This window comes from Vigna unguiculata, chromosome 10 (genome assembly GCF_004118075.2).
Source record: "Vigna unguiculata cultivar IT97K-499-35 chromosome 10, ASM411807v1, whole genome shotgun sequence".
NCBI lineage: Eukaryota > Viridiplantae > Streptophyta > Magnoliopsida > Fabales > Fabaceae > Vigna > Vigna unguiculata.
The window spans coordinates 39,369,845-39,391,309 of NC_040288.1; the positions used below are offsets into that span (position 1 = coordinate 39,369,845).

Here is a 21,465-nt window from a genome sequence, read left to right on the forward strand (position 1 = left end):
GAGAGAGAGGGGGGATAAAGAAGAAACATGTTAGGGATGGCTTTCGGATCTCTTGCAAGAAACAGGCTTTTCCTTATTTTGTATTTAAATCGTATATTTTAAAATATAAATTTTATATTTTAAATATAAACTTTACATTTTAAATTGCGGGTTTAAAAATACAAAAATAGAATGAATGGTATTATCTCAAAATGTCTCAAAATTAGAATCCAATGATAAAGACAAAATCAACGGTGTACAGGGAAAGTTTGTCCACCTTACATCATTCTAAACAAAGAAATGAAACTTGAATTTCAAACTGTTAAAAGACAAATTTCAATCTCCAAGAAAATGGTGTTCCCGCCACTTCAACAAACACACCATAGTCGAGTGTAACAGAAAACTCAAACATCACAATGGAACCTTCAAAGAGCAACACTAAAACTGAAGAAGACTACGCGCTGAAGGAGAAGAGGGCGCGCCGCGTCAGCTTCGCGGACAACGAAATCACCTCCGTCCACGTATTCCGCCGCGACGACGACGCCTCTTCCGATCCCTCCGATGCTCCTTCCAATCCTTCTTTCCTAAGGTTTTTCGGTGAGCTCGCCTCCCATAGCGACGACGACCAACAACCACAACTCGACAACGAAACCGGAAACTCCTTCCTCCGCTCAATCGACTTCCCCTCCCCCGGTGGCAGCAGCACTGCCAACGACGGCAAGCCCTAACTCTTCATTTTTCTTCGTTGATTTTCTCTCTCTCTCTCTCTCTCTCTCTCACACACACACACACACACACCTCATAGTTTATAAATGTGTTAGTCCTGATCCTCGCAGACGACGATGATTTTCGCGGTCCGGTATCGGCGCGTTTCATCAAACGGGAGCAGTTATTGGACTCTGCCGGTGACTACGATGATGTCACAATGGATTCCACCGCGTTCTCGCTGCATTACCGAAGTATTGCTCGGTCGGATTCTGGCGATATCAATTCTCGTCAGCTTTGCCTCACGTCTTCGAGCTCTCCGAGGAGTTCAATGGACTTCACGGAGGCGAAGAGGCTGTGCGAAGAGGTGCTCGATGCAGAGAGTGCAAGCAGGGACTCGAACGAGATGAGCATAGAGGGGGAGCACCAACGGAGCTATCAATTCGACACAGTCTCTCCTGCGTTTGATGCACCTTTGGCAGAAGAAGCAGTAAAGGGGTCCCCGCAACGCAACTTGGATGGTTCGGTTGCCTCCCCAGTTGCTCGGCTTCACCAAATACATCCTTCTGATTCTTCAACCAAGGTGAAAAGCAACTGCGTTATAAATTTGTCCTTTAATACGAGTAGGTGGTGTAATTTTTGTGTGCTTGTTGCTATATTTATTTGATTCTTTTTTTTTTTTCACCATGATGATACTGGTGTGAAGTATTACTATACTGGTTTCATTGCCAACGAGTCTCTGTTAAAAGACCACCTCTAATAGAGTCTTCCCTTTATGTACATTTGATTTGATTGATTGATAGTATTAAGTTGTGTGTGTGGTTTAATTTTTACAACACTTTTGTGGTTACGGCTGCTATTTTAGGACTGTTAGGTTACAGGCAGGTTTAAGTCATGTTTGTTATTTTCTTTTGCAGGAAATTAAGGAGTTTACTGAAGAGGCAACCGTGGCAGTTTGTAGACAACTGGACTTTGAGAATCGTAATTGGGGAACACCACTAAAGGTAGATGAAGACAGAAGACAGGTGGTGGACTCGAATAAAAGGTCTACAAGAAAGCAATTATCCCTGAGTTCTCTTGATTCACTCAGGCGTACTGGAAATATAACTCCACGCGTGGAGCAATCTGGTTTGCTTGGTCCAGAGATCAGTATTGCATATGATGCAACTCCATCTTATGAACATAGAAGCATTTCAAAGATCAAAACTTTTGAGTCTACTCCTACCATGTTGAATCTAAAAGAAGGAATGAACATATTGAAAGCCAAGTTATCAGAATACTCTCCTGGTTTTTCTCTGTCAAATAAAAAAGCTCTGGAATATAAGCAAGATGAAAGTCGCCAAACTCCCCTTCCACAAGAAAAACTGTTTAGTTTAACTCTAGAGCGTAACAAGCGTAATGATTTGGTTGATAGCAATTATCATGGAATTCGGTCTTTTGAAAATAATTGCAAGTCATGTCAAAATGTAAAGAATTTGGACACCAAACCAGACGAGGAAAACTTAATTTTGATTTCAGCTGATGTTTCTTGCAATGATGAAAGTCTTAAGGCTGTGGAACTGGAAGTTTCTCCCTCGCAGATGCCTTGTTTAACGAAGGTGGTAGATGTGAACCTGGCAGATAGCACGGTTGAGAAAGGGGAAGATGAAATACTGGTACCAAGCCCTCCTATCCCAGAAGTAACTACTCTGTTGCACTCCCTGCAAGACGCTTCCAAGGGTAACTTAGATGGTCATGGTCACGATAACTGCTACCATTCAGTACTCCAAGTAGCTCAGAGCAGTCTTACCAAATCAGGTATTGTCATTTCCTCTGGAAAGAAAAGAAAGGGCGTTGAGGTTCTGGTCAATGGAGACAACATAGATAAAATAGGTAGAATTGACAGAAGTCCAGAGGTTCATACACGTGGGAATGGTGACGTACAGTTAGAGCAAACAGATTCTTTGAGAAGAGAAAGAGAGAAGCTTGGAGATGAGACTTGGAATGATGAGGATCTTGTATGGCTAGTGTTTTATGTTGTATTATATATAATTTCAGCTGTTTAGATTGGCCTCTCAACTTTTCAATTATCTTGCAGATTCTTAAAAATTTCTTAGACGGGACAAATCAGTTGCTACCTCCCTTGGTTGATAAGCTAAATTTGAGATTGGTATGTTCTAATATATGGACTAGAGTTAGGAAATGACAGTGTTAAAAGAATTGTGGATATTGTTGCTTAGTTCTACGTTTTGATTGCTCAAGTGAATTTGCCATAGTTATTTATATAAACAATTCTCGGCCGCCCTCCCTCTCAATTTTTAGATTGGCAAGCTAGAAGATATTTTGATAAATCTGCAGAAAGTTAAGAAGTTGGAGATTCTTTGTTCTGAAATTCAATCTCAGGTGTGTTAGATTAGATAATCAAAATGAATACACCTTTCTCGTTATATTATATATCATTAACAAGCTTATATTTTATAGTAATTAGAAAATAATTACTTCCTTTAAAGACACTGACATTCATTTATGAACATGGTTCTTTTCTCTCCTTTTTCCAGCACACAACTACGGACCCTCTAGCCATTCATAAAGACAAGAGGTATTATCATGCTGTTTGACTAACACTTTGAATGTGAAATAGTCTGTTTGATACGTTTGTGTTATGGAACTGTTTTGGATATAACTGGTGAAGTGAACTTGAAGTAATCCTTTGCAGAATTGTGGAAACAAGAATGTTGCTGTATGATATAGCGTATGAGAAAGCAAAATTACAATTATTGAATGTGAAGCGTGACAAGTTACTGGTATTCAATGTTACATGTTCGTATTTACTATTTAGCAATGTCTGCAGTTGGTGATATGAAATTCCTTGTATGCAGAAAAAGTTACAACAGTTAAGCTCTGGACTTCAAGAGTGTGAAATGATAAAATTAAAGTTCAACATCCCTTCTACATCTAAAAGCGGGACAATGGACACTCAAGCTGATGATGGTCATATTCGTTCAAAATTTAGTTCCAAGGGAAGATGTCAGGTACTATGATGTGTGTATGAAGTATTTATTTAAATTGATCTGGAGGTGGGGACAGGGGACCATAAATTATTGGGTAATGTGATTGTATCAGTGGGTAGTCTGTCCATCGGGAATACATGACAAAAAGTTTGTCTGAAGTAGTTGTGGAGCTGAATTATTTAGACAAAAGTTGATACATACACATATTCAGCTTTCCTAGTTACCAAATTTTCATGATATCTTGAAAAGATTTTTTAACTTCAAATTGAAGTAGACAGCACTTACATATGCATAAGCGCTAACAAGGAATCTCGTTTGGACAAACTTCAGCAATTTAGTACACGATCAATCTGAATCTGTCCCTTACACACTAAAATAATTTATAACCAAATTATTTGTAAACATCTTTCAAGTATAATGATTAATCGTTGATAGCTGAGTAGTATAATTTCTCGTTACAAGAAATTAGATGACCAGAATTTAAAATTACTAAATTATTATCATTATTTATATTCAAATATTGATACTTTAAAGATACAACACTGTCAGTAATCCGAGCCTTAAATAAGAATAATAAATAAATTATATTCTGCTCAATCCTAAGTTTTGTAGGATGCATGATATATTTTACTTTCCATTTATCTCCAGTTCTTGTTCATAGTTTGATGGTGCAACTTGATCATTAAAGGTTCAACCTATTGTGCCATGGCATTTTAATTGGCAGTATTTCATTGTTCATTGCTAGGTTTGTTGTGGAGAAGTTTTGGAAACGAAGCAGGATCTTGAAACCTTGGGTTCAAGAGCGAAAGCCCTAAGTGAACTCTTATATGAACACTGCAAGATGGAAGGGGATCAAAGCTATACCAAGATCATGAAAGCTGTTTCTGATTATTTGCAGAAGAGAATGCCTTGCAAGTCTTTACTCCAGAATATGAAGGTCTTCTGACTTTAAATATGGTTCTTGTACACATACAAGATATATATCGTTTTCTGAATTCTGATAACATTCTCTTGTTTCTACTTTTTTCTCCCAGTTGTGGGAAATTGAAGATTTTGAGCGCACGGATGATTGTTACAGGGTTGGCCTTAATTATTGTGGTTATATAACCCAAAGGTTAGTCAATTGTACTTTGTATCCTTATTTTTGTAATTGGAGCTTAAGTATATCTTTTATGATATGACTAAATATGCCAGTTCCTGCTTATTTTGATGGAATGTAGGTTCACAGCAAATACTGGTCAATCTAACATAATATTATCAAATAGCTTGAATAGTGTGACGATCGAGAAGGTAATTGGTTGACTGTTTATCTGTTTTATTACGAAGTTCAATGTTCATACCATTTTCTTTTCTGTAACGTTTTTTTTTTCAGAACTTCCCAAACTTGGATGCTTTTTCTGCATTTGTGTTTGTCTTAAATCCTCATACAACCAAGAAAGGCAGCGGTTCAAGCAGTATGGCACGAGAAACACAGGTTGATTACTTTATTTCTTATGATAATTTTCCTGTAGTAAGTTAATTTTATTTTTTATTTCATGTTTTCTGTCCTTTTGGAGAGATTGCGTCACTTATTGTTATTAATGAAGCTGATGGTTGTCTACAATTAACATTTTTATTTCGATATCTGGTTCATATGGCCCTGGAAATTTACACTAATGTTGTGGATCAAGTATCCGAATATAGCAAATGATGAATTCTTTTTTCTGACAATTCTCTTGTAATAATACGCAGATAACAAGTTCACTACTAAGTAATTTGCTAGATGTGGTGGAGGAGGTTCAATCAGCTCGGATAGTGCTTAAAAACTTGGTCGAGGCAAAGTTCTATTCTCATTCAGGTAAGCATAGAAATTCTTTACACTTTGAAATACTACTTTCGAATTCTCTTCTCGTTTAAGCCTTGGAAGTTGGATCCTCAATCGTATGCAGAAAATTCTTCCCATATTTGATTGGAAGTTACTTTGCATCTTCACTTTAATTCATCCTGCTTTTGCAGTTCAGCGCCTTGATTTGCAGCTGTCTTTCATTGATTTCTACAGTGGGAGGAAGGTGAAAGTGACCTTTGATATAACATGCTTAAAATGGTATATTTTTCCATCTTTTTTTTTTTTAAATTCCATATCCAATCTTCACCAGAATTTGTGTTCATACTTATACACATGCATATCTAAGCTTAAAAATCATTGTTGTTATTTGCCTAGATATGTTTTAAGATTCCTTTTTTTAGTTCCTGTACTTTTTTAATTTTTTCTTTTGTTGCAATGTTCATCGATACCTGTTTTGGAACCTTTCATAAAGCAATTTTGGTAAAATATCAAATTATTTTTAGTTCCTAAAATATCAGATTAAAAGATCATAAAGTAATTTCAAGTACTTTAAAACATATTTAAACTTTACTATTATTGTTTTGCTACTGAAGTTTATTATGTATTGTGATGATTGGGTACAAAATTCAAATAAGCACACACATGTCTGATTTTAGTATTATTTCTAGTGCATTTTAGTTTTTTTTTCATAGTGTTGTTATCCATACGTGGGATCATCTTGATTTTTGGTTCAATGTGATGTGTTTGTATTTGCAATAATGAAAGACGCTGATTGATTTGAAAAATGATTTGAGCAGTGGGGTCTATCCTGCTGAGGTCCTTCCTTCTCAAATATATGATCCTTCTAGTTCTAGTGGGGAACAAAAGTCTCTGCCATCATCGCTTGTAGATGAGATAAGAACTGCAACCGAGAGTGTGAGAGTTGGGTACTCAAGAATTATTAGGCTTTGTAGATGTATCTCCCAGGCAGTTCATGCTTGCAATAAAAGCAAATGATTATGAATTTTCTCCTTCATTGTTGCCCATTTTAGGTTTACTGTTTATTAGTATCATTTTCTATATCTTTACTGCTGATTGAGACAATTGTTGTATAGAATGTGAAATATTCATGTTATATAATCCAGTGGGTAATGCGAGAGTAATTGAGATAGAAAGTGATCAATTTTGTTAAAGAACTTTAACATATAATATTTTTTTATAAAGAGATGTGCTTTATATCGTGATTGTAGAATTACTTCCCATTATTACTTGTCATTCAAAAATAAACATGTGATACAGTATGAACGATAGAATACAAATATTGTGATTGCGAAAAATCGGGAAAGGAATTGAATCAAATCAATTGAGTTGTCACGAAAATGACTAAACTGAAATCCCTTCCCGAAAGTGGAATACATTTCTGTATGATATGATACGATAGGTTACTCCTTTTTTATCAATAGCTTTATTACAGAGATTACGGGTTAGGTAAACATGAGGTGAATCAGCACTCCAGGGGACCAACCAGTTTCTAATTTGAAAAGTTCATTGCAATCAATAAATATGTTGGTTTAAAATCATCTGATTCTGACCAGTTTTGAGTCACTCATCTGATCCTGACAGTACTTAAAACAGTGTTTTCCTCAAAATCAGAAGTGCCATGATTCTTCTGAGGAGATAATAGTAGTATTCTACTGTGCTTAAATTGAGAATGTTTTGATAGCTGATATGTTGAAACAAGTTCAACAAGAAGCTGTTTAATTTAAAGATATATTTAGTTAAAAAGTTTAATTAAGTGTAAGCTCCAGTTGTTGATGTAGATTAAAGAGGGATCTATTTTGCTGGAATTTTTTCGATGTGTTAATTGAGTATTTTTGCAGTAGTAAACTGTATTTATAGTTTTTTTTTAATATGATTGATTATTAATTGTGTTGCTTAATCATATCCGAGTTGTTGAAATAAGGGAAATGATTTTGTTACCGATTCGATTCCAAATATTTCGGGTAAGTCAAGTACAGAAATTATTGAAGAAATTATAATCTCTTAAACCCAAATAAATTCCATAGAAGTTGTTGTACCTAACACTCATAGTGGATATCTAAACTGAACGCAGCATGATTGCATGCATGCTACATGTATTTCTCACAACACAACTTACCTAAAGTTTTCAAAGAGTCAAAAGACAGAACACATTACTTCTACGGAAGGAGTTCCAGCATTGAAGAGAATGGTTTTAGTACATTTTTTTCATCACACCCTTTGTTTTCCCGTTATAAAAAATTATAATACTTCAAAACATAATAAAGTTATACATATACAAGTGCATTGTTTGTCAAAAAAAAAAAGGGTTAGCAAAAAGACTTGGACACAAACGATGATGACGAAAAAGAATGCAGTATATAAGTTGCTACTTGCTAGTGTTATCTATTATTTGGTTGATAATCTATGTTTATGGTTACAGTGTTTTCATGCTTTCATGCTTTATCTTTTTCTCAAGTGATATCCAACTTGTGTGCATTCCCTAATTAATGGGGATATAAAGCAAGCTAAAGGTTGTTTAGTGCGCATGATATGTTAGAGACACTACTCAAAGAAGGAAAAACATATACACAGGAGCATCTCTATAGCCTTTTTTTTTTCCTTTGATTCACTTGCGTGTGCTATGAAGAACTGACTAAACAAATTCAGCCATTTCTGAGAAAGCAAAGAAGATGACAAATTAACAATGATGATGGAAAAGCCATGGTGCACAGAGAAAAGAAGATTGAGATTGGATTTTATGTTAGGCATTGACCACAATCATCTATCGGTATGTTGTCTCATTTTATGTCCTATAATTGCCCAATTTGTGGTGCTCTTCTGCTTACCATATATATCCATTTTCAATTTATCCTTCACACAATAAAATTTAAACTGTTGTGAAATCTACTTTAAGGCCGTTCAAAATAAAGAAAAAGAAATTAAGATTTTTCTTTACATTTGGGTTTATATCTAATTCAATATCATAAAACAACATCATCTAAGGTGAAATTTATATCCTATTTATATATTATTACGAAAATGTAACACATAAGGTGTTTTGGATATATGTGTTCATATTTTTTAAATTTTAAAAAAATTGAAATAATAATAGAAAGTGTCTTAATATTAGTGTAAAAACTACAAATATGATGAAAAAATTAGAGAAAAGAAAATGAAATTTGTGATAATTTTTTTTTTTTAAATTTAATCTAGTGGTTACTATTAAAAAGTGAGTTAATAATATTATAAAAATAAAATTAGAATTATAAAATATATACACAAAAGAAGAATTATATAAAAAAAGGGTGAATCCTCTTGTATATAGATATAGATAATTTGATTATATTTCTAATTTGTGAATTTTTTATATTCGTGAATATATATATATATATATATATATATATATATATATAAAAGTGATCAATTATGAGTAACAAATAAACTTAACTATGATAAACTACTAATATTATTTTAATAATTGGATTTATGTCTAACTTAATTTTAAGATAGAGTTTGTACCTAGATATATAATAGTTTGGCCATATTACTTTAAGTTATTTCTAACCATTTGTTTTAATGTGGAGAAAGTTATTTGTTAATTAAGCATCTCATTCCATATTTTAAACATAAGTGGTGTGCTTGTACTTTTTGTTTTCAATTTTTGGAAGACTATTTTTCAGTAGCACAACTTATTTTATCAGTATATTTCTTTTAAATTGTTTTCAAAATTAATATATCTTTTCCATTTTCTAAAAAAAACATTTGTTAGTTTTTTTTTTCTACTTTCAATTTTCTATAATACATGTTTTTTATGCACCTTTTTTCCTGTTCTTTTACTTTTATAAATGATTTTGAAAACCCAAAGAGCAAAAGGATACTAAGTGTTTTTCCACGTCTAATAATGCGTTCAATTCATACTAAAGTAAACCACGAGAAGAACAACTCAAAACAAATCTTTTAAGTGATAGAACAAATTTTAATCATGTGTGTGCTTTATTTGGTAGACAATAAACAACATAATACAATTTCTAAACCTATATATTTTGAGAAAAGGTTTAATATGAAAAAAAAATATATGCTGTCTGCCGTGAACAGAATCACCAACGTGATGATGGCTATAAGTGTCATCTCCATATGCATGTTAATAATATTTGTCGGGAATAGTTTAAGTATTAGTCAAAGTCTCACGTTAGATTAAAAAAGACAAAGTTAAATATTATAAAAATAAAGATCTATAACACCATTTGTAAGTTTTTTGTGTAAAAGTAGTGTCAAAGATTTTATATGTGTAAAACTAATGTCATATAACCACATGAAACCACAAGCCCTCAATGACTATAATCATATATGAGAAAATATATATACATAAATCCAACAATATTAACAAATGAAATTTAAGTGAACTCAATTTTATAAAATTAAATTACAAAATAGGATGTTAGGATAGCTGTAACTCATATCATGTTAAAAAGTGAATTTTAAGTATAATTCAACCTTACAAAATTAATTTGTAAGATGAGGATTATACCCAGTTATATACTATAAAATCATATTATTTCTAGTCAATATGGAACTTCCAACATAAATCTCTTTCAACTACTGAATTTCCTTTCTATAAATACATTTGAAGAATTCTCATTCTAGGACAAGAAGACAGTCAACAACACGTACTTTAACATGAACCAATGAGGTTTTTCATCTATGCTGCAAGAAAAATATCTGGTTTAAAGGCAAAGGTCAAATTCTTAACTTTTAAGCTAATAATTCAAGCTTTTATTGAATACTGAAAAGGTTATTTGACAATAGTCATGCACCACAATAACTACTTTTGCCCTTTATACTTTTATTCAATAAAATATAGTTTATCATGGTCAAGGACCAAAACACCATCTCATACATTGCCTCAGAATGCAACAACATTACTGAAAATAATGCAGAACTCGACAACACCCTATAATGGTTTATAGGCTCTCATTTTTATTATTTTTTTTCAGAGCTTGAATTCTAAAACACCATGACACCTCTACTAACAAATTAACACTTCAGTAACAACTAAGTGGTCTGAGACACACTAATTTTCATAGATATTATGTGAGTCTAGATTTTCTACTAGTTTTTCTGGTGCTGTCCTCTGTTGTGTCTTTAGAACACACTGATGTTGATACTTTAAAAAACTTTTTAATATATTTTAAAACATTGAAATAAGTGTCCATCAATGTATTTTAAAAACACAACAGAGGACCGGTACAGAAAAAACACAGTAGAGAATCCAACTTCATAGTATCATTGGTGCATATTTTAGCTGTGATCAGTTACTGAGGAACTGAGAGAGCTTTTGGCAGAGGTTGATGAGTGTCAATTGGAATTGGAGGTTGCAGCAACTTGCAATCAAGTGAGATTGTTTGAAGAGTATTATTGTTAATGGTGTTGTTTCCTTCTTCAATAGCTTTGTTGATGAGATTGAGTAGAACATGTTGAAGCTCTTTCCCATCTCTCCAGCCATGCACTTCTGCTTTTATCTGATTGGAATTTTTGGAAACTAAATCACACAGTGGAAAACCTGTTCTTGGCATCAAAAAGTCACTTTCTTTTAGCTTCAGACTTGGGCAAAAATCTCCATTTCCATCTCCAATATAGATCACTTTCTTCTTTCCTGCTTCTGCCATGGAATTTTGGATCCTTTCTATCACCAATCCCTGCATGTGTCATTTCACAACTTTTCAGGAAAAAAAAACAACTTCAAACAAATGAAGTATTTACAGTACAATGATAAATAAGTTTCATTCATAAGGTATTACTCTATGTTCTGCATAATCTTAAAGTAAACAAGTTTTTGTAACTAATTCTTTAAGTATTAAAAATCAAACCATCATGGACTAATCACAGCTAGATAATCTTGTTGGTTTAAAGACTATTATTAAAGATTGATAATGTAATCCTTGATGGATTAAATTGACATTTTCTTTAAAATATTTGAGAACTTTTCAGGAGTTGTCTTATTTTCTGCTGAAAATTTTTATGAGACCTGGTTTTGTCAAACTTTGTCTGGTTCCCTGGACTGTGACATGCATGACAGAGACCAAAAAAGTGGATGATGTAAGTAAGGTCAATAATCACAAAGTGCTAAGATTATGTTGATATAATATTATCAAAGGTGGAATTGACCAAAACTCCCTCCAATGATGTCTGTGTTATTATTATTCATTATCCAAATACTGAATGTGAGAAATAAACTATAAATCAGTAGAATGAATGTGAGAGTTAATTGCATGGCCATAAGTAAATAGATGTTCAGAAATAAGGCAATTGCCTTGCACATGTTTGGAGGACAAAGATTGCATCCATGGCAAGATTTTAGATAATCATGGTATGGACAAATGTTGAGGCTCCCTTCCTTCACATGGCTGGGGTTGCAAATCATCTCTGAGAAACAGTTCCACACTCCATGATGCTGCAGAATTGTCTCAATAAAGAAACTATTTGCATCACTCACAATCTTCAGATCACACCTGAATCCAATTCCATAGGCATTAGTTATGACAGAGTCCAGATTCTCTACTGACTATCTGATGTTGTCTTCTGTTGAACATTAACAATACATATACCGATGTTTATACTTTAAAAAATATTTTTAATATATTTTAAAATATCAAAATCAGTGTTCATCGGTGTATCTTGAAGACGAAGGTACACTAGAGAAATATCACAAAACAAATCTATCAGAGAATCGAGATAATGGTTTTGTAATTGAAAGTAAAAGCAAAACACTGTCTCATTTTACCCAAGGGAATAAGCTGCCTCAATAGCAGGAACAATGCAAGGATGCATTGGTGTCCTCTTCAGAATTTCAACAATGTCTTCAATGGTTTTTCCTTGTGAATGAAGCTCTTTCATCATTCTATCCTGCAAGATTCAGGAAAAACAAAAGTATAACCCAAGCATGAAAAGAAAAAATATTGAAAATTTTATACTACTTGAAAGAAAAAAAAAAAAAAAGTAACCATGAGAGGGTTCCAAGGGATGGTAGGAAGAAGCTGGTAGAATTTTTCAGTTAAAGCAGTGTCATCAAGCACCCAATTATCACTGTCACACTCAATGATTGTTGAGTCAAAGTCAAAAATGACCATAATCTCAGCCATTTTAAGTGCAGCAGAACAAATGTTTGAGATATACTGTGAGGTCATGCAGTGAGTGAGAGGGTATTTATAGGGAAAGAAGGTTAGAGGTTGCACGAAAGCATGATAATAGAGGCATTATTGTTAGATAAGATATTATTGCAGTCACTTTCTCTACACTTTTTCACATTTTCTTTTGTTGGGGCAAGTAATTTAGAGAAGATAATGGTGCATGACATAGATATGTTAGTACCAACCTATAATGCACATACACATGTATCAGACGTGACATGTATCTGATACTTCAATTCGTTAATTTTGAAAATTATAGAATATGTGATATATATAGATATTGAAAAATATACAAATTTGTTTTAAATCATGAGAGAGGTATATGATTATTTTTGTGTGAATCCAAATAAAAAATCAAATATATTAAATATTTTTAACATAAAAATTTATAAATTATTGTCATCATATAAATATTATTAGTTTATATATTAGATACTTAATTGATAAGTATCGATAAAAGGTAAAATATACTAAAATATTGGATACGATTATTTATCGAACAGAAATACGTGAAACAAATTGAAGTATCGGTGCATTATAGATACCAACTAACTTCATCGATTATAATCATTCTATGAAACCACAAATTGATGTTTAGATTGTGTTTCTTGAATTAATTAAACTAGTGTCATCCATTTTTGGGTAAAGACACAGGTTATAATCTTGGTTTTACTATTCTCAGGTTTTATATGTTGTGCTTTGTCCTTTTATTTTTAAAATTGACTTTTATTTCTTACACCTCCACAATTTCTTTGTGGATCCCACAATTTTCAAAATGACCATTTTCATATATGTGGAAGTGATTTCTGGATTATATGTTTCAAAAACTTTATGGAAAAAACTTTTCCAAAATTTTCAGAATGAAATTTGAAAATAAAATTTCTAAAATGCACTAAATACATTTTGGAATAAGTTTTTCAGAACAGAATTTTCAAAATAAAATTTCTGAAATAAGTTTTTTATAATAGGATTTTCGAAATAAAATTACAAGAATGTATATAATGTTTTTGGAATGAATTTATGAAACGTCTCCACGATATTGTTTTGAAAAAAGCTTTTCAAAATAAAAAAATGCATTCTTCAAAGTTTTACAGAATGAATTTTTTTTATGCATTTTTTCTTTTTTTTATTCCTATGCAGCAACGGTGATGATGGAAGTGCCAACGGTAATGGTGTAGATAAGGGTGTTTGAGGCTTTTTCTATTATTATTGGGTGCCGTTAGTAATTGTGGGAGTGCAAAAAGCAATAGCCTTAAAATTTTATGCATGTTCATCCTATTTGTAGCATCTTTTGGTTTATAAAACATACCTTTAGCATATTTGTTAGTTAAATTTATGACTTTTCAATAACAACACTAATGCATGTTTAATTTTCATTTATCATTTATCTTTCTTTTAAGTGATATTTGAACATTAAAATAAATGAAACTTAAGTAAAGTGATGGGAATGAAATAAAGATTAAAATAATGAGATGAAAAATAAGTTAAAGAAAAAGCTGATGTCTATCATCAATAGACTTAATTATATTTTTATCTTAAGATTATACAATCTTGTAGAAATTGTTAACAGACATTTTATTTTAAAAAATTTACCACCTGATTTGAAAATATGGTGAATTTTTCTGAAGCAATGGCTCCACTTAATACCAAAGTGACATGATAATGAAACACTTTTCTGACAAATTTGAATTCATAGTAAACATGTATCTAAAGTTGCAGTTTTGTGACAGTTCAAAGAGTGGTCACATTAATATTTCATTTAGCATTTTAAGAAAGACTTCACTCCAAGACAAATTAAAACTTGTCTCTTTTGCATATTAATTGGTAAAAGACTAAAATATGTTGATTGTAGTAAAATATTTTCCATGAAAAACGGTGCCTAGCCCATCAAAATAAAACAGAGTACAAATTCTCTATCGATTCTCTACTCATTTTTTTACTTTTGTCCTCTGCCAAACATTAATACGCAATATGCAAGAAGATGAGCAAACCAATGTTTGTATTTGATAGGTGTCCATCTAGGACCATTTCCAACATTAGGAAACTTCAGTGAAGGTTTAATTAAGGTTGTTAATAATCAAAATCGAATTATGATACATTATGGAAGTTACTAAACCATGAAACTATGGTCGAACTGGTAGAACTTTTGGCAAAGCCTCATGAGCAGAGACTGACAGAGTCTGAAGCTTGCAATCAGAGGAAATGAAGAGAGAACTTTGCTCCATTGATACTTTATTGATCAATTGCAGCAAAACTTGTTCAAGTTCTTCTCCATCACTCCACCCATGAATCTCAGCCTTAACAAGTGAAGGGTCTTTGCATATCAAATCCCACACCGGAAAGTTCTTCCTTGGCATCATAAAGTCCTTCTCTTTCAGCCTCAAACTTGGGCAATAGTCTCCAACACCATCTCCAAGATAGATGAACCTCTTATTCTCCTCTGATATTGAATCTTGGATTCTCTCTATCACTAAACCCTGCAATCATTCAGATAACATAACATTTTTCAATCATTCATACTAGAACCTTCTCAATAGGTATAAGAAGCTTCAACCAAACATTTCATAATTTTTTATTTATTTGGCACTATTGGTGGGGCCTTGGTCAAAACTAATCCTTATTTTGTATTTCAATCAAATCCTGTGGGCTCATACCAGAGAGAAAAACAGAATGGCATGGTTGGTTGATTAAGAAAATTTTTGGTATTTCTTTAAGGCCAAGAAATCAGGAGACAGCACTCCCTAGTTAGCACTTATCAACATGATTAAAAACAGAAAATAATACTTTCCCAGAAACTAGAGCCAGTCAACATCAAACTTGAAAACAATATCTGCAAATGTGTATAGTTGTCAACTGTTCAAACAAGTAGCAGTTTTGAGTTTTTAAACAAGGTTTTTCAAACTCAGTAAAATTTCAATTCTCACCATGATTTTGATTACGGGTCCACATTATTTAAAAAATAAAAGTCATCTTTTAGCAAAGAAAAATAAGGTAGTGGATGAAAAATGACATTTATATTTACCTTACACATGTTTGGAGGACACAAACTGCAGCCATGAGAAGCTTTGTTGAAATCGTGGTAAGGTAGAATCCTTAACCTTCCTTCTTCATTCACATAACTGGGGTTAGTATTGATCTCTGAGAAATATTCCCTTATTCCTAAGTGCTTCAAAATTGACTCAATGAAAAACAAGTTTGCATCACTCACAATCCTCAAATCACACCTGAAAAAACAAATGCCACCATAAATTTAATCCACAAAAATCACATAAAAATAAAAACGGGAAACAGAATTTGGTCTTGGGAAAATACATGCATAGTTACTATTACTCACCCTGAAGCATGAGCTGCTTTAACAGCGGGTATTACCCTGGGGTGCAGGGGAATCTTATGCAGAACCTCTTCAATGTCCTTAATGGTTTTACCATGTGAGTGAAGCTCCATCATCATCTTGTCCTATACACGGAATATTTAACTGTTATTGGTCGAATTTACGCATTAAAGGATAATGTATGTTAATCTTTATGCAAATCTTTTTAACCAAAGTTGGAAAATGAAACTTTCTTGACAAAAAAATACTTAGCAAAAGGCATGTAAACTCTGTTCATCATGAAAAAGAAGTGAACACGAGACACCAAAGGCTTACCATGACAGTGTTCCAAGGCATTGTGGGGATGAGTTGGTTGAACAAATCTGTGAAACCCAACTCGTCGATGACCCAGTTGTCGCTGTCGACATCCACAATGGTCTTGTCAAAGTCGAAAACAACCACAATTTCAGACATGTTTGTTCTGGGGAATGGAGAAAATCTGAATGGCCCAGAAGAAGAAATCTTCCTCTCAATAACAAGGCTCACTCTGGGTATCTCGCAGTGCTCTCAAGATCTGTTCTTGGCTTCGGTTGCACTTAGAAAGAGAACGAAAGAGGGTATTTGTAGTGAATGTGGGTTAAGGCTAAACCCTAAAATCCCAAAATCGGGAATCTTTGATTCCAAAGGAATATTACGTTGCATATTGATGGTTCCTGGAAGAGAAGAAGGTGACCACGCAAATTTCAAACGGATCGTTTTAGCATAAGAGAAATTTCTAGTGGTGGCATTTCAAATTCAATATAAGCCGTTGATTCGGACGAATATTAGGTGGGTCAAAAGATCCGAGGGTAGAGATTGAGAATAAACGTGGGAATAAGGGAATATTCTCTTAGGGTATTGATGCATTTTACGTAACTCTATGAGAGGCGCTACTCCACCAACAAGTTTTACAGGTGCAGTTCATAAGAATATTCTGGGTATAATCTATTCCAGAAACCCAATGTAAATTTATTTCATTAAGATTTGATTTATTGTCATGTCATAAATACTATATTAAATAAAGTAGTAAAATGTATGGGTTCATTAAATGTCTATTGTGAGCTTCTGTAGAATTGTAATTGTTTTTAGTCCATATTTAATTTGGACTAACAACATGATTAGTAAAAAAGACATAGTAATTACTTTATTAAAAAAATAAAACTGTGTTAATTTATTTACCTCTTATAAAATTATTTTTTCTAAAAAAATAGTTTATAAAATTATCTAAAATAATTTATAATTTCACAAACATTATTCGTGAACTGTAGATAAATGTATAAACAAACTCCATTACGTGTGCCACAAATCGCCTCTTTTGACCACCGTTGATTCTTGAAGAAGGATAGTTAAAATAGGAAAATGAAGACTCCAATGAAAATTCAATAAATCAATAGAAAGAAAACAAAGAGAGAAAGGAGAAAGGTGTCATGATATTAATCCTTGACTGAAGTTTGAAGCAAAACATTAATTGTAAAGTTAAAAGGGGAAAAAAACTATTTATTTTGAAATTGAACTTTCATAATATATATATATATATATATATATATATATATATATATATATATATACTAGTTAAAATATAATAATAATCTAAAAAATATTAAGAGTAAGAGTAGGGAGATGATATCATTAAAACTAATATAAATAGAAAATTGATTAATGGATTTTTACTTTATAAAAACTACTTTAAAGATATTTATTTTATCTTTCTTTTTATCCTTTTTAAAATTATCATCTATTTGTTAATTCATTTAAAAATTTGATTATATTATGAGTCAACTTTTTTATTCGGATAAATGATGTGTTTTGTATGTGGAGAAAATTTGTTTGTATAAGATTGAAAATAAATATTTATGTGAGTGATTATTAGAATGTGTTCGAATAAAGACCTTAAATAGAAATTAATTATTTTGATGTGTTATTGATATTTATTGTGTGGATGAATTTAAGTTAAGGTATGATGAGTTGAAAAGTTTTTTTTAAAACATATATGTATGCTTATTGTTGTGTTGTTATGATAAATGCATATCATTAAATGATCATGTACATTATTGGATAGGAATTATTTGAAAAATGTACTAGATTTTTTGCTTCTAGTTCTTAAATAAGTTAACTTTGTAAGAAAGTTGAAAGTGATTTTTTTTTTTAGTAAAGACTTTATGTAGTATTTATAATTTACATTTCTTTGAAAAATATGTTTTATTAAAAAAATATTTAAAAAATTTTAATTCGTGAAAATTGTAAATATATTTCATATAGAAATTATCTATAAATATAAATGTGAAATGTTTAGCAGAGGTATTGTAACTCCAAATTAAATGTTACATAAAACACGTGTTCTTACTAACAAATTCTTACTACATACAATCCATATAATTTTTATTATTTTATTATTATTTATGAATAATTAATAAAAATATATATATATATATATATATATATATAGCGTTATAAAAATAATGTTAAAATTATCTAACCATTATTTTAAAAACGTTATTTAATTATTTTAATATAGAAACAATATTCAATTAATAAAATATTTTGTATTTATTAAAAGATAAAATAGTCAATTAAAAAATTATTAAATTTATTTTTATATAACGAAAGATATTTGATTTTATCTTGAAGCTATTTATTAAAAATATTTATAAATAAGTTTCAACAAATGTTTTTCCTTAAAATCTTATAGGAAAAAAAAGGTTTTTATTAAATTATTTATATATAATTCATTTAAAAATAGAAAAATAATATAATTTATTTGCAGTTAAAATAAAAAATTAAAAAATCTAAGCAATATTTAAAAAAAAAATCAAAAGTAAAAAATTATTTTGTATTTATTAAAAGATAAATATTTCAATTAACGACATAGTTATTTAATTTTATTTTGTTGCTATTTACAAAAATAGTATTTAAATTATAAATAAATTTTAACAGATATTTTTCGTTAAAAAAATTTAGGAATCATGCGACACATTTTTATTTTCAAACTTTAAAAATAACTAATATAATTGTTTTAATTGAAGGACATTATTTTTATATGTGAAATATAAACAAAATCTTAACACAATTAGATAGAAAGTCTATATTTATTTATTTATTTATTTTTAAAATTTAAAGATGAAATTATATCAAAAGTTTAAGAACACAGGAATTTGACTACAAAGTTTGGAACCTAAACTTATATTTAACCCAATACTTAACAAGTAAACACCCAAACCTGAGGTTAATAATTAATTAAGCATCCTTTATGAATCTCCAAACAGAAAAAAACCAAAGATTTCTGGTCAATCATGATTCTAGTCAAAGAAGGTAAAACAATGTTCAGAGCATAAAAAAAATCCCAAAGATGTTTCAGAAAACAGGTATTGGTATTTGACAGAAATTATTGTGGTCCACACTTAGACCAGTTCCAACATTAACAACTTTTTAGTGTAGTTTTTGGTGAAGGTTAATCAAAGGAAAAACGAAAAAACAAAAAACCTTAAAGTTATTATGATACATTTTTCTCAAACACTAAAACTAAGAACTGTCTATGGCCGAACTGGTAGAACTTTGGGCAAAGCCTCCATAGCAGAAACTGACAGAGTCTGAAGCTTGCAATCAGAGGAAATGAAGGGAGAATTCTGGTCCGTTGATATTTTGTTGATCAAGTACACCAAAACTTGCTCAAGTTCTTCTCCATCACTCCACCCATGAATCTCAGCCTTAACAAGTGAAGGGTCTTTGCATATCAAGTCCCACACCGGAAAGTTCTTCCTTGGCATCATAAAGTCCTTCTCTTTCAGCCTCAAACTTGGGCAATAGTCTCCAACGCCATCTCCAAGATAGATGAACCTCTTATTCTCTTCTGATATTGAATCTTGGATCCTCTCTATCACTAAACCCTGCAATCATTCAGATAAAATAACATTTTTCAATCCCTTCAACACAACATTACATAGTTTTTTATTCATTGGTGGGACCTAGGTCAAAATTATTCATTATTTTATATATGATATATCAGAGAAAAATTTTGGAATTCTTTAAGGACAAGAAATGAGGAGACACATTCATTCCAGTGTTATAGGATCAGTTCATGACTCATGAACACATTGAGTCACGTTAGCAGCCATCTTTTTATGATTAAAAATAGAAACAATACTGTCCCATAAGCTATAGCCAGTTGAGATCAACTTGAAAACAATATCCAAAAACGTGAACTGTTGCCAACTGATATAAACATTTAAGGAAAAACGAAAGTTTCAATTTTCAGCGTGATTTTGACAAAAAATCAAACAGGTGGGGTGGCTGAGAAAAACAAATATTTCATCGTAGAAAAACAAGTTTTCTGTATTTACCTTGCACATGTTTGGAGGGCACAAACTGCAGCCATGGGAAGCTTTGTTGAAGTCATGGTAAGGCAGAATCCTTAACCTTCCTTCTTCGTTCACATACCCGGGGTTCGTATTGATTTCTGAGAAATACTCTCTGATTCCCAAATGCTTCAAAATAGTCTCAATGAAAAACGTGTTTGCATCACTCACAATCCTCAAATCACATCTGAAAAAAACCAATGTCACAGCAAAGTTAATCCACAAATCATATAAATAAGAAGAACATTAACATATTTCTGTATAAGAGATGCATAGTTACGTACCCTGAATCATGAGCTGCTTTAATCGCAGGTATCACTCTTGGGTGCAAGGGAATCTTCTGCAGAACCTCTTCAATGTCGTTAATGGTTTTACCCTTTGAATGAAGCTCCATCATCATTGTGTCCTTTAAAAACCAAACCAAAACAGAGTATAAACACGCAAATCTGAAAACGTCTGAAACTTAATGAAACAAAATGTGAGAACAAAAGGGCTTACCATGAGAGTGTTCCAAGGCATGGTGGGAAGAAGCTGGTTGAACAAATCGGTGAAACCCAATTCGTCGATGACCCAGTTGTCGCTGTCGACATCGACAATGGTCTTGTCAAAGTCGAAAACAACCACGATTCCAGACATAATCTCTGTTCTGGGAATGGGAAAGAAAAATAAAAAAACCTTTTTTTTTTCAAAAATAAGGCTCTTTTGGGTGTGTATGAATTGCTCTCAAGATCAGTGGTTCTTGGCTTGGTTTTGATTGGGAAGAGAAAAAGGGTATTTATAGAGTGAAAAGAAGAAGAAAAAAAGGAATCTTTGATTCCGAAGGAATATTATTGGGATACTTCGTGGTAGCAAATATGGAGGCTGAAAATTAAGAACTCAAATATTGCCGTTTTTATTTACCTCACATAAAATCTTTCGGTGCGTCACATTTAGAATTCGATGTGGACCGTTAGATGAAATTGTATAGATAGCGAATGGATCGGAGGGTGTAGATTGATTGGGCCTGAGAGGAAAACACGGGAATAAAGGGAATATTCGAGAAGGAATTGGATGCACTGACTGTGAAATCCACGTAAAA

General features: G+C 31.9%; 4 protein-coding genes across 5 annotated transcripts; 1 reads left to right on the top strand and 3 right to left on the bottom strand.

Annotated features, from left to right (window-relative positions):
- The first annotated feature begins 309 nt into the window (after positions 1–309).
- LOC114166259 lies at positions 310–6,618 on the top strand. Of its 2 annotated transcripts, XM_028050974.1 has the most exons (15): positions 310–696; positions 816–1,267; positions 1,602–2,681; positions 2,762–2,833; positions 2,986–3,066; positions 3,222–3,262; positions 3,380–3,467; positions 3,543–3,695; positions 4,420–4,611; positions 4,709–4,788; positions 4,895–4,964; positions 5,047–5,148; positions 5,406–5,511; positions 5,670–5,757; positions 6,297–6,618. In XM_028050974.1, exons 1-15 carry the CDS (start codon positions 396–398, stop codon positions 6,493–6,495), a joined length of 3,105 nt encoding a protein of 1,034 aa, XP_027906775.1. In that variant the 5' UTR covers positions 310–395; the 3' UTR covers positions 6,496–6,618. The 2 variants fall into 2 exon arrangements, with proteins under 2 accessions (XP_027906775.1, XP_027906776.1); XM_028050975.1 differs by lacking the exon at positions 2,986–3,066.
- A 3,690-nt stretch (positions 6,619–10,308) lies between these two features.
- Positions 10,309–12,673, bottom strand: LOC114166149 (inorganic pyrophosphatase 1-like). The gene is made up of 4 exons (XM_028050819.1): positions 12,501–12,673; positions 12,281–12,402; positions 11,810–12,008; positions 10,309–11,195 (listed from the first exon to the last, which is right to left on the bottom strand). Exons 1-4 carry the CDS (start codon positions 12,636–12,638, stop codon positions 10,812–10,814), a joined length of 843 nt encoding a protein of 280 aa, XP_027906620.1. The 5' UTR covers positions 12,639–12,673; the 3' UTR covers positions 10,309–10,811.
- Positions 12,674–14,668: 1,995 nt separating this feature from the next.
- On the bottom strand, positions 14,669–16,733 carry LOC114166151 (inorganic pyrophosphatase 2-like). The gene is made up of 4 exons (XM_028050821.1): positions 16,333–16,733; positions 16,021–16,142; positions 15,709–15,910; positions 14,669–15,163 (listed from the first exon to the last, which is right to left on the bottom strand). The coding sequence occupies exons 1-4, from the start codon at positions 16,468–16,470 to the stop codon at positions 14,810–14,812; spliced, it is 816 nt and encodes a 271-aa protein (XP_027906622.1). The 5' UTR covers positions 16,471–16,733; the 3' UTR covers positions 14,669–14,809.
- Positions 16,734–19,364: 2,631 nt separating this feature from the next.
- LOC114166150 (inorganic pyrophosphatase 2-like) lies at positions 19,365–21,245 on the bottom strand. The gene is made up of 4 exons (XM_028050820.1): positions 20,886–21,245; positions 20,672–20,793; positions 20,373–20,574; positions 19,365–19,919 (listed from the first exon to the last, which is right to left on the bottom strand). The coding sequence occupies exons 1-4, from the start codon at positions 21,021–21,023 to the stop codon at positions 19,566–19,568; spliced, it is 816 nt and encodes a 271-aa protein (XP_027906621.1). The 5' UTR covers positions 21,024–21,245; the 3' UTR covers positions 19,365–19,565.
- Between the last annotated feature and the right edge of the window lie 220 nt (positions 21,246–21,465).

Coding starts and splice junctions, on each gene's coding strand:
- LOC114166150 (XM_028050820.1), bottom strand. CDS start 21,023: ATGTCTGGAATCGTGGTTGTTTTCGACTTTGACAAGACCATTGTCGAT. Junction 20,794..20,885: donor TGCCTTGGAACACTCTCATG/GTAAGCCCTTTT, acceptor TGGTTTTTAAAG/GACACAATGATGATGGAGCT. Junction 19,920..20,372: donor GCCCTCCAAACATGTGCAAG/GTAAATACAGAA, acceptor GAATGATTGCAG/GGTTTAGTGATAGAGAGGAT.
- LOC114166149 (XM_028050819.1), bottom strand. CDS start 12,638: ATGGCTGAGATTATGGTCATTTTTGACTTTGACTCAACAATCATTGAG. Junction 12,403..12,500: donor TCCCTTGGAACCCTCTCATG/GTTACTTTTTTT, acceptor TGAATCTTGCAG/GATAGAATGATGAAAGAGCT. Junction 12,009..12,280: donor GAGGCAGCTTATTCCCTTGG/GTAAAATGAGAC, acceptor AATTGGATTCAG/GTGTGATCTGAAGATTGTGA.
- LOC114166151 (XM_028050821.1), bottom strand. CDS start 16,470: ATGTCTGAAATTGTGGTTGTTTTCGACTTTGACAAGACCATTGTGGAT. Junction 15,911..16,020: donor AAAGCAGCTCATGCTTCAGG/GTGAGTAATAGT, acceptor TTGTTTTTTCAG/GTGTGATTTGAGGATTGTGA. Junction 15,164..15,708: donor GTCCTCCAAACATGTGTAAG/GTAAATATAAAT, acceptor GAATGATTGCAG/GGTTTAGTGATAGAGAGAAT.
- LOC114166259 (XM_028050974.1), top strand. CDS start 396: ATGGAACCTTCAAAGAGCAACACTAAAACTGAAGAAGACTACGCGCTG. Junction 2,682..2,761: donor CTTGGAATGATGAGGATCTT/GTATGGCTAGTG, acceptor ATTATCTTGCAG/ATTCTTAAAAATTTCTTAGA. Junction 3,468..3,542: donor TGAAGCGTGACAAGTTACTG/GTATTCAATGTT, acceptor CCTTGTATGCAG/AAAAAGTTACAACAGTTAAG.